The sequence below is a fragment of the Rhinatrema bivittatum genome, chromosome 2 (genome assembly GCF_901001135.1).
Source record: "Rhinatrema bivittatum chromosome 2, aRhiBiv1.1, whole genome shotgun sequence".
NCBI lineage: Eukaryota > Metazoa > Chordata > Amphibia > Gymnophiona > Rhinatrematidae > Rhinatrema > Rhinatrema bivittatum.
In genome coordinates, this window is record NC_042616.1 from 765,058,161 (window position 1) to 765,070,625 (window position 12,465).

General features: G+C 45.1%; 1 protein-coding gene across 1 annotated transcript in view; it reads right to left on the reverse strand.

Moving 5' to 3' along the window:
• WASHC5 (WASH complex subunit 5) overlaps positions 1-12,465 on the reverse strand; it is a 205,789-nt gene that overhangs the window by 15,065 nt on the left and 178,259 nt on the right. Inside the window, 2 exon segments of the mRNA XM_029592012.1 lie at positions 4,066-4,153; positions 5,323-5,476. Of these exon segments, the coding sequence (XP_029447872.1) occupies positions 4,066-4,153; positions 5,323-5,476 (242 nt within the window).

Consider the following 12,465-nt stretch of genomic DNA (forward strand, 5'->3'; position numbering starts at 1 on the left):
CTTCTGCATCCCAGTGCCCTTGCTCTGTCGGCTCCTGACAGTGAGCTCCCTGACCATGGAGGCTCGCATCTGTCGTCAGTGCTAGCCAGTCCGATGGGCTAGGGAATTCCCTTCCTTAGAAGATCTAGCTGCAGCCACCATTGCAGTCAGGAGGAGACCTCCATTGGCAGGTGGAGCTGAATCAAACAGCCCAGATTCTGTGGGTTCCACCGAGACAATAGGGAGTGGTGAAGAGAACTCATATGCGCTCTCACCCACGGTACCACTTCCAGGGTTGCGCCATTAAACCAAGTATCTGCAGGTAGGATCATATGGTCAGGCACAGAGTGTTGTTCAATAGATGTAGCTGTACCATCAACTTCTGAATACGAGTTTCCAGCAGGAAAGCCTTGCCCTGCTTCATGTTGAACCAAACCCCAAAGTATTCCAATGACTAAGCAGGCTGAAGACTGCTCTTGGCCAGGTTTACCACCCAGGCAAGCTCCTGCAACAGGGAGATCACCTTGCGGGTCACCAGGTGGCTCTCTTCCAGTAACTTGGCGCAAATCAGACAGTTTCCAAATATGGGTGTACTAGGATCCCATTCTTTCTCAGTTTTGACGCAACTACCACTATTACCTTGGAAAAGGTTCTGGGAGTGGTGGCCAGACTAAAAGGCAGTGCCCGAAACAGATAATTGTGTCCCAGAACTGCGAACCGCAGAAAGCATTGATGCTCTAGTTGAATGGGAATGTGAACATATGCTTTGGACAGGTCCAAAGAGGTCAGAAATTTCCCCGACTGCACGGCCATTATCACTGAACGCAAGGTCTCCATGAGAAAATGCGTCACCTACAGATGACGGTTGACACCTTTGAGATCCAGGATGGGACAAAAGGATCTTTTTTTTTTGGGCACAACAAAATAAATTGAATACTGCCCTGTATTTTCTTGAAACATGGGCACTGGAATAACAGCCCTCAAACTGAGGAGCCTTGCCAATGTATCCTCCACTGCCTGCTCCTTCTGTGAGAAGTGGCAGAGAAAGACCATGAACACGTCCCGAGGAATACTGCGAAACTCTAGTGCATATCCTTCTTGTATCACCTCCAGGACCCATTGATCTGATGTGATCTTGACCCACCTCTGACAGAAGAAAGATAGGCATCCCCCTATCTCCTGTTCCCAGGAGTGGGTCAGCAAACCTTCATTGGGAGGCTTGGAAGGCTCCACTACCCGGAGCTCACACTCCTTCTGGGCTGTCTGGGATGAAAAAACTGAGATCTACCAAAAGGCCAAGCCTTCTGAAAGGTCGCTCTTCTATAGAGTTGAAAGTGTTTGGATCCTCTAGCACGACCTCTCATGCTAAAGGAGCGTGGCGTCTGCCTCTTATCCTCTAGTAATTAAAGAATTGGTGATTCGTCCCACTTACTGGTCAGTTTTTCCAACTCACTCTCAAACAAGAGCAAGCCTTTAAAGGGCAATTTTGTGAGGTTAGGTTTGGAGGTTGCATCAGCTAACCAATTTTTCAGCCATAACTGATGCCTGGTTGCTATTACCGAAGCCACCCCTCTGGCTGAAGTGTGGACCAATTCACAGCCTGCATCTGACAAGGCGGCGGTCGCTGGCTCCATAACTGCCCTGGAATTCACCCCAAAGTCATCAACCTCTTGAGAGAGCAGTAAAAAGAGTGAGCCACCAGGGAACAAGAAGAAGCTATTTGCACAGTCATTGCCACTGCTTCAAATGCCTGCTTAGTTATAATTTCAATCCTTCTGTCATGATCATCCTTCAAGGCCATTCCTCCTTCCATGGGAATAGTTTTCCACTTGGAGACTGCACACACAAGTGCATCTACTTTTGGAAAACACTCTTACCACTGGGTACAGGCCTTCCAAAATCTGACCCCCTTTGAAATTAGCTTCTGGGTGCCCCACTCAAGATCAATCAATTCTTGAATGATCTCTATCACTGGTTTATGCAAGGAAACACAAATGGGATTTCTCTTTGGCTCAGACATGGAATCTGCCCCAAGAACCCCGAGCATTTTCAAGGTCTAGGAAACAGAGCTAGTAGTTCATCTCTATGAAAGAACCGTCACATAGTCTTATACGGATCTAGTCCAGGAGGAATTTCACCATCCTCAAAAGTGTCAGGATCAGCATCATCATCTGTGCCATCCGGATCTCTATTGGACAGTACCCGCTCTAGGAGGACTCCTGTGCTTAACAGCAGGTACAGGCAAAATTCCTACTTGTGACTCTGCCCTGGGAGCATTAGAAAGGGCTGAGAACTGCACCTGAAGAGAAGATTGCAATCCCTGGAAAATTCTACCAGGAAGTACCTGAGGCACACTCACTGAGCCAACGTCCCCTGCTGATGAACCAGTTAGGGGAGTTCCAAAATCAGACATCCACCTGAATCGTCTTCACACAGACCTACATTCAGCTGGGAAGAACCAGCCTTAGTGAAATCAGAGGAAGATAAATCTCCCTGAGCCTCCAAACAGCGCTGGCACAAGTCAGCGAGCACTCCTGGCTGAGATGCCCGAATATGATAGGCAGTACAAAGAGAAAGGCGCTTAGATTTCTTAGATATAGGCGCCATTAGACCAGCAGTGTGCTGATTGGTGACAAGAGACGTGTGTCTAGCTTTTTTTTTTTTTTTTTTTAAGGACATCCCAAAATTCTAGGTGCCCACCTTAGGTGTCCCACAGCTAGGCATCCCTAGAATAGCCACTGTAAAAACTTGAGCACACAGCAATGCTTAACTTGCGTGCACAGGTAAGCGGACAACCACTTAAAGTGCCGCTTTAACTTGGATGCACAGACTTCTAGGTCCAAAAACTGGATGCACAACTTGGACTCATATTTAGATGTACACACCAAACTGACAATCCTGTAGAGGGCAGCCTAAAGAAAGCGCGCGAAACACCGTTGAGGCTTACCACGAACTGTGCAGCAAAACAGCCTCGGAGTGGGGCCTAGCCTACAGAGGCTGCTCAACCCACCAAGTTGCCCTCGTTCCTCGACCTCCCATGGAGCGGGTCGAATGATGGAACGGCACGCCGAGCACGGACACCGGGGGAAGGAGGAAACCATACACAAAAATACTACAGAGACAGAGTAGGAGGGTTTATTTTATTTATTTAAACTTACCTGAGCTCAGCTTTACCTGGCTGAGTACAGAGATGGTCTCCGTCACCGTCGGCTTCCTGCACCTGCTGCTTTTCAGCTGTTTAAACAGCTAAGTCCATGCCGGCTGAAAACCAGCTACTGGACTAATGCACACCTCTGAGGGACCATGGGTATCACCACAGGAATTCTCTACTAGGAGAGGGACCATTTGGTATCACCACAGGAGAGAAGGGTGAATTAATTTTCCTTATTTCTGCTTTTCAAATCGAAGCAATCCCCAGTGAGGAGATGCATGTCCACCAACTGCTGGAGACGGAGAAAACTGGCAGGCTGATGTCACTACAGCAGTATATATACTGTGACATCAGTTTGCTCTGTCTCCATTTGCTGGTAGAGGTGCATAACTTGCTTGTTCTGGATTCATCGGACTGGACACTAAGAAACGCTGATTTTCACCTCATTGTCCTCTAGTAAATTAAAAATCTAAATTGTCAATTGCAAGACATGCAGCTGTTAACTAATTTCAGTATGACACCACACTAAATATACATCGGAATGCCAGCAGTGGTGAATAGCAAACTTTCAGAAGACATGGGTAATCTGTGGCAGTTGAAAGTTTTGTTTATGCTTAACAAAAAAAAAGAAAGTATGCTTTAAGGGTGAAGAAAAGAAACTTGCAACTTTACTGCTTTTGGATTCCTCCTCCCTTATAACCAAGTTCTCAGGAACCCTGTTCCTCAGCACTCCTCACCCTTGACCAGCTGGACCTGAAATCTGCTGTCATATTCATTAAGGTTACCGCATCAGTGATGGCAGCCACTGAGGTGGGGAGATGATAGTGGGAGAACCAGCATGGCAGAGAAAGGGCCAAAAGCCCTAATGAATTGTGCCTGTAAGTCTGCCAGGACTATTTCACCAATATTAGAAACTCAATGCCCCCTCATCTTACCCTCCTTGGCAGTTTTGTATAGTGGATATAATCTTCCAAGAACATAAGCGCACCCACTACATCTGCAGGCATTTCTGGTATCTTCTGACTGTAAGAGACACAGGAAAATTAGAGAGCTCCTCCAGTTCTGTAATGTCATCATGAAACCAACAATAAAAGATATAGGTTTTGTTTATTTATGCAATTTATATTCCACATTTTCAAGATTTGCTCAAGTGTATAATTTTGAATATCTGGGTACCATGCATTAGCATAATGCCCTATATTTTTCATCAGAGATACCATTATACAGTGCTAAAGATGATATCATCACATTAAAAAGGATATTTATCAGTCAGAAATGGAAACAATGTTCCTTTTCTTAGCCACGGAATATAGTTTAGGAAGCAACTCTGTCATTGGCAATGACCTTGCCATGCTTTGGAACATATAGCCTCCATGCTGTTTAAGCACCTAGTCTTCAAAACATCTCAACAAACTGTGTCAGATTTGATGTGGTAGTTTTATACCAGTCTTGGAACGGAATCAAGATCTATTTCACTTAGGTCCTCCACTCTGACTGTTAACAATGGTCCTAAAAGATAAACTTCAACATTTCAATAAACCAACAGAGCCGGACCGATGGCTCAGTGGTGAGCATTGTGCGTTGTCACACAGAAAGCCCGATTTGATTCCTGGGCCAGGTCTTGGGATGAGGGAATATTAGTCATTGCTCAATGGTGACACCTAGTGGATAGACGTAGGGTCAACATTAGCCAAAGTCTGAAGGGAGCTGCCATTCTGTCCCCCCTGGCTTAAGACTGTCGCAGCAATGGCTGGGCAGAGTTAGGAGGGGGGATATAAAAATAAGGTAAACCCCCACTGTCAGGTAGCTGTGAATGAAGATTGACTGTGTCATAGCCCAATGGATACAGATTCCATTTTAGCTGAAAGCTTCAAAAGAAAAGGAGGAAAATGCTAGGCCCAAACCAAAAAAAGAAAAAACAAACAAACTGAATACCTTTAACCCTCATCACAAATCAGTGACAGGGTGTGCAGCAGAATACACAGATTTGAAAGACCCTTGACAGTGGCTATAATGCGAGTGCTTATGCTATGGCCCCTAGAAATGAACCAAGACCACCAGCTTGTTTCCAACAGGCCATATTTTTAAATCTCTGTCAGCCAGAGCCAGTGACCAAGAAGTGAAAGAATCCAGGGCACTGAAAGTCCCTTGAGCCACCCACTCCCCAACAGTTATTAAATAATATACTGCACCTTGTACACTGTTCCATCGTAGAGCGAATAAACTGACCGATCAGGGCTAGGAACTGCTCTGTATAGCGCGAGTGAAACTGCTTCAGCAGAGTGAGGAGACCCAGTACTAATGGAGGCCAGTCAATGGGGTCTGCTGGTTTTCTGCATACCATGCCTAGGTGACAAACAAAAGAATTGTCATCTTAAGTACTAGAAGAGCTAATACCAGACAGCTCCCGATACCAGATGCAGTCTCTGCAAAGGCCAGGAAACCCTGGCCTAGGATTTGAAACACATCATTAATTCAAATATTTCTCTTTTACTTGGTCTAGCTTTTTGTATTCTTGTTTTCATATCTTCTTCATCATGTTAATTTTTAAAATGTCAACAGTCCAACATCCTAGACAGGCTTTTTGGCCCCACAGTTTCTCTTTTTTCCTTTATCTTCCATCTCTATTGCAACCAGTGTTGGGATTCTTCTGCCATAATTCTTCATTCACAATTACTCAGGAATTTTTCTCCCATTTTCAGTAGACCCTCAGCAATGGTCCTGAGGCCGGGAGCCATGTACCGCCAAGTGTCACCCTTAACATTGATCATGACTTCCTCCTTCCTCTTCCCTGAGGAGCTGTGAATGTTGCCTCTGCCGGATCTAACTTCAGCCAAACTTGGGATGCGGAAGAGCCAGCTCGGGGATCTAACTGGGGACCTTCCATGCGGCAGTGCTCAGCACTGTCACTTAGCCAGTGGGCCGACCCTTATATCTAATAGGTTATTTTTTGGGGGAATTTTGCATTTTTCCCCTTTCAGAACCAACTAGGGCCCTTCCTACGGCAGATTTCACTGTATCTGCATTACCATGGCCACACCCTGAAATGTGTCTTCTGTGGTTGCAACCAATGCCTTGCTCTAACGTACACATCTATTCAGGACAAGCACACATTACTCCTAGAATCATATATTATTATATCCTTATCACGCAGTATAAACAAAGTCACAGACTCTACACGGTCCTCAGCCTTTAGATCATCTCTTTAGAATTCCTCTGTAACTCCTGTGCAATAGATTTACTTACTTATTTATTAAATGTATATCCTGCCCCTTCCAAACAACAGACTCTAGGCAGGTTTACCACAACAACAAAAAAACATTAAAGTTATATAATAACATAAAATAAACAACACACTGTTTTGAAATCTTAAGTAAAAAAACCAAGCCTTACTATACTTACAAAATCTCAGATTGTTCAAATCTCATTAGGAATCAAATTCCATAAAACTGTCTCTCTAAATAAAAAGTATTTTCCCGCATCTCAACCAATCTAACCTCCTTCAGTGAGGGGATGCACAACCTATTCTCTTGTGAAGATCATAAATTTCTTTGTGATACATATATTGAAAGCCTAATTAATAAATATTTTGTGACTAGTCCATGCAACATTTAAAAAGCATACTAAGAATTTTAAAATCAATCCTATAAGAGACAGATAACCAGTGCAATGATCTTAATGTAATGATCTTAAATAATCTTTATTTAATATGTGTTTTGATCATTTAATCAATCACTGACTTAACTAGCTTGTACTATTCTAATTTCTTCAACTGTTCGTTAGATGTAACTAGCTTTGTTATTATTCTAATTATCTCAATTGTTCAATTGTAAAGCACTGTTGCTAGATGTTATGTTAAATGGAAACCGATGTGATGTTACTAAATGAATGTCGGTATATAAAGGCTGCAAATAAATAAATAAATAAATAAATAAATAAAGTAAGTAAGTAATGTAATGTCAGGGAGATGTGATCACTAGCCTATAGACCCTGAAAATTGTGTACAGTTGAAGCCAATTTAATTGAATCTTGGTTACACCACATTATACAGCTTTATAGTTATCTAAATGCCTGGTAATAGTGGTATGAATAAATGCTGCCAAATTTTCTCAAGATAAAAAAAAAAGGTAGAAGGTTGCAAGTTTCCCTAAGATATAAAAAGCAGCATCACACTACCTTTGAAATCTTAGCTTGAAACTTACTCAGAATCTAAGGCAATCCCTAAATTTTGAACTTCTCACAGTATGGGGATATTAATATCATCTCACAACACACGTTGCAAAAGATTTTTTAAAACTTTTATGTGCAGAAATTTATCTCACTATGTGGACCATCATACCACCCTTGGTTGATTCAGGCAGTAAGCCACGCTTTCAACCACAATGGGTCACTTTTAATCTCCTAAAAGTAAGGATAAATTAACACTTTGTCAAATACTCTGATACAACATTCAAACTCCTTTTAACAACAAAAGAAGAATATGTAACAAGGCAATATGAGCTATGTTTGATTTTGCCCATTAACTTAGGAATCTCATTAGATGAGAGGGTCAAATAAGGTCATATTTAACCAAGTATCTTCAGCGACTAAGGATTCATCTTCAGAAAAATCAGTAATTCATCATGGCTTACTTATTTTAATCTTATTCTTTCAATACAAAGAGAACTCATTTCAGCTTGGCATCTGTCCTAATGTTGAAAACTCAACAGAAATTTCTTTTAACAGGTCACTGACCACTGCAAATAATGCTTTCGGCTGATTCTCTGCCTAATTTGCAGATCATATTAGCTTCACTTATCCTTTTATCTTTTTAATTGAAACTTATTCACTTTTCTCAACTTTATTTTTGCTGATAAGCCTTCCATGCCTTTTCTTTTTCCCCTTCTTCACTAAACGGGAGTTCAGTAGTATAGCAAAGGGATGATTTAAGACATTATCTTGTCTCTCCTTGATTGGAGCAATCCGATTCACAGCTGTACTCAAAGCCCTGTTCCAAACTTCTACCAACTCATCTAAAACTTGAGTCATGAGTAACTTCAGCGAAATCTTAAATAGCATCCTGAAATCTTTCAACTGTCAAATCCTTTCAGTTCCAGTAGTGAAAGACTGGAAGAGAATCCAACAAAACAAGATGGTGTAAAGCGATCACATATGAAAGCAGAGAATGATTCAACCATCCTACCTGGGTAATCTGCAAATTATTAACCTAACAGTACAATAAACTTCCATTTGCAATAAAAATCAAATTTAAGACATTACTTTAACATGTGTAGAAGATTGAACAATTTGGTCAGAATCCTGCAAATTTGCATTTAATAAAAAAATCTCTCACCAAATTACTAAAGATCCCGGGTGAAGGCAAATTAAAATCTCCAAATATGTTTGATCATTCCTAGCAAGACTGAAAGACAATTAATTGGGCCAAAACATGAAGAGTAAATTGAGCATCTTTAGGAGCTTGATAAACAACCAAAAATGATAATTTAAAGGACCCACCTAACTTAATAAACATTAAGAACATAAGAACTGCCATACTTGGTCAGACAGAGGGTCCATGAAACCCAGTATCCTATTTCCAAGTGGTCAATCCAGGACATAAGTCCATGGCAGGTTCCCCAATATCAGATAGATCCCATGCTGCTAATGTCCAAGTCTACTTGGTTAATAACAGTTTATGGACTTTTCCTCTAAGAACTTGTCCAAACCTTTATTAAACCCAGCTATGCTAACTGCCTTTACCACATCATCGGCAGATCTTAACTGTGTGCCGAGTGAAAAAAATAATTTCTCTGATTTGTTTTAAATGTGCTACTTACTAACTTCATGGAGTGTCCCCTAGCCTTTTTATTTTTTTTTTAAAGAGTAAACAACAGATTTATATTTATCCTGATTTTATAGATCTCTATCATATCCTCCCTTAGATGTCTCTTCCCCAAGCTAAACAGCCCTAACCTCTTTAGCCTTTCCCTCACATGGGAGCTGTTCTATCCCCTTTATCATTTTGGTGGCTGTTCTCTGTATCTTTTTCAGTTCAGCTATATCTTTTTTGAGAAGCAGCAACACGAACTGTATGCGGTCACACCATGAAGTAGTATAATATTCTCAGTTTTATTCTCCATTCCTTTCCTAATAATGCCTAGGATTCTCTTTGCTTTTTTGACTGTTGCTGTCAAGGATTTCAAAGTATTGTCTACTATGATGGGTGGTAACTCGCAATATAGAACTTAACATCATTAACTACAGTTTGGATTACCTTTTCCCTGTGTATATCACTTTGCACTTATCCACATTAAATTTCATCTGCCAATTGGATGTCCAGTCTTCCAGTCTCACAAGGTCCTCCTGCAATTTCTCACAACCTTTAACTACTCGGAATAATTCTATGTCATCTGCAAATGTGATCACCTCACATTTCTTTTTCTAGATCTTTTATAAATATGCTCAAAAGCATTGGTCCAAGTACAAATCCCTGGGGCATGCCACTGTTTACCTTCCTTCATTGAGAAAACTGACCTGTTTCCTATCTTTTAACCAGTTCACTATAAGAAAATTATTACTTACCTGCTAATTTTCGTTCCTGTAGTACCATGGATCAGTCCAGACAGTGGGTTATGTCCCCAATCCAGCAGATGGAGTCAGTCAAAGCTTTGAGGGGGCGTCACCATAAGTACTACTACCCCCTCTGCAGGAGTTCAGTATCGAGTATATCAAAGCCCGAGTAAACAAAGAACCCCCGAATTGGATCAAGTTTAAAGTAACGGCAACAATAAGCCGCATAACCTAAGTAACAAAACCGTGACCGTCCCACCAACGGGTGGGAGGTCAGGAGATCAGCGTGTCAACCCCAAAAAGGAACTGTGACAAACAGTGAAAAACTGAGAAATCGTGAGAGACAGAAAGCACTACCGTCCCATAGAGAAAAACAGCCGAGCAGGATTAGGACCCAAATGCGGTGGGCGTCTGGACTGATCCATGTTACTACAGGAACGAAAATTAGCAGGTAAGTAATAATTTTCTTTTCCCTGTACGTACCTGGATCAGTCCAGACAGTGGGATGTACCCAAGCTTCCCTAAACCGGGTGGGGTCCTGCGAGGCCTGCTCGTAGAACCTGCTCGCCAAAGTGTCCAGAGACCGAAGAAGCGAGGTGTAGACGACAGTGTCTCGAGAACGTGTGCAACGATTTCCAGGTGGCCGCTCTACAGATTTCTTGAGAGGAGACCGAGCGAGTCTCCGCCCAAGAGGCCGCCTGAGAGCGTGTAGAATGCGCTACAATACCGGGCGGGGGAGTCCGCCCCACCCCAATGTAGGAAGCGGCAATGCCAGCCTTCAACCATCTGGCAATGGTCGTCTTCGAGGCCTGAGATCCCTTCCGAGGGCCGGACCAAAGGACGAAGAGATGGTCAGAAGTCCGGAACTCATTCGTAGCCTCCAGATAGAGGCGCAGGGTGCGCTTGACGTCCAGTAGTCGGAGAGACCTTGGCTCCGAAGAGGAGAAGGAAGTTCCACCGTCTGATTCACATGGAACGCGGACACCACCTTCGGAAGGAAGGAGGGAACAGTGCGAATCGAAACCCCAGAATCGGAGAAACGGAGATAGGGCGCTCTACACGACAGGGCCTGCAGCTCCGAGATGCGCCGAGCGGAGCAGATAGCCACCAGAAACACCGTCTTGAGAGTGAGATCCTTGATCGTCGCATTCCGCAGTGGTTCAAACGGAGGTCCCGACATGGAACGTAGCACAAGGTTGAGACTCCAGGAGGGACAAGGGTCCCGCAACGGCGGCCGCAAATGCTTAACACCCTTGAGAAAACGAAGAATGTCCGGGTGTTGTAGCAGAGAGCCCCTGTCCCGCAGGAGCGAACCAAGGGCGGCCACCTGAACCCGGAGTGAATTGTAGGCAAGCCCCTTGTCCACCCCCGCTTGCAGAAACTGAAGGATCTGAGGAACCGAAGCCTCAGTGGGTCTCGTGTTCAGTCCGGCACACCACAGCTCGAACACCTTCCAGACTCGCACATAGGCCACCGACGTCGAAGTCTTTCGAGAACGCAGCAGCGTTGACACTACCGCCTCCTGGTAGCCCCGGCGCCGAAGGCGGTGCCTCTCAAAAGCCAGGCCGCAAGACAGAAGAGTTCTGCCTGGTCGAAAAATACCGGCCCTTGGTGAAGGAGGTCCGTCGATCACCAGTTGGAGCAGGTCCGCAAACCAAGGTCGTCTTGGCCACTCTGGAGCGACGAAGATCACAGGTCCCTGATGGGCCTCTACGCGGCGGAGTAGTCTTCCCACCAGCGGCCATGGCGGAAACGCGTATAGAAGCAGGTTGGCCGGCCACGGGAGTACGAGAGCGTCCGCTCTCTCCGGCGGCTGAAGAACTGGGGAGCCTTGGCGTTTTGTGCGGACGCCATGAGATCCAGGTGGGGGGATCCCTACCGCCGGACGAGCAGCTGCATCGCCTCGTCAGAGAGGGACCATTCCCCGGGATCCAAAAGCTGACGGCTGAGGAAATCCGCCTGAACGTTGTCCACGCCCGCGATGTGCGAGGCCGCCAGGCGGCCCAGATGCCGCTCCGCCCACTGCATCAGCATCTCTGCCTCGAGCGCGACCTGCGAGTGCCGCCCTGTCGGTTGATATAGGCCACCGTCGTCGCGTTGTCCGATAAGATCCTGACCTCCCGGTTCCAAAGGAGTGGCAGGAAGTGCTGGAGCGCTAGTCTGACCGCTCTGGTCTCCAGTCGATTGATGGACCACTTCGATTCCTCCGCAGACCACGTCCCCTGCGTGGCGCTGCGGTCGCAGACAGCTCCCCAGCCTACGAGGCTGGCATCGGTGGTTACCACAACCCAATTTGGCAGATCGAGGGACATGCCGCGGGCCAGATTCTCCGGATCCATCCACCAGGTCAGACTGTTCCTGGCAAACTGCGGCAGAGGGAGGAGCACCTGGTAGTCCTGCGAAAGTGGTTTCCAACGGGATAGAAGCGCTCTCTGTAGAGGCCGGAGGTGCGCAAATGCCCAAGGGACCATGTCGATGGTGGAACCCATCACCCCCAGGAGCTGCAGATAGTCCCAGGAGGTGGGAACCGATAACGCAGAGAACCGTTGTATGTGTTCCCACAGGGCGTGCGCCTTGTCCTGTCGTAGAAAAACCGCGCCCAGACGGGTGTCGAAGGTCGCCCCCAAGAAATCCAAGCGCTGCGAGGGTACCAGGGAGCTCTTGGAGAAGTTCACCACCCATCCCAGGGACTGCAGAAACTCTATGACTCTGGCCACTGCCGCCTGTCCATGCCGAAAAGACTTTGCTCGGATGAGCCAATCGTCCAGGTAAGGATGAACTAGAAT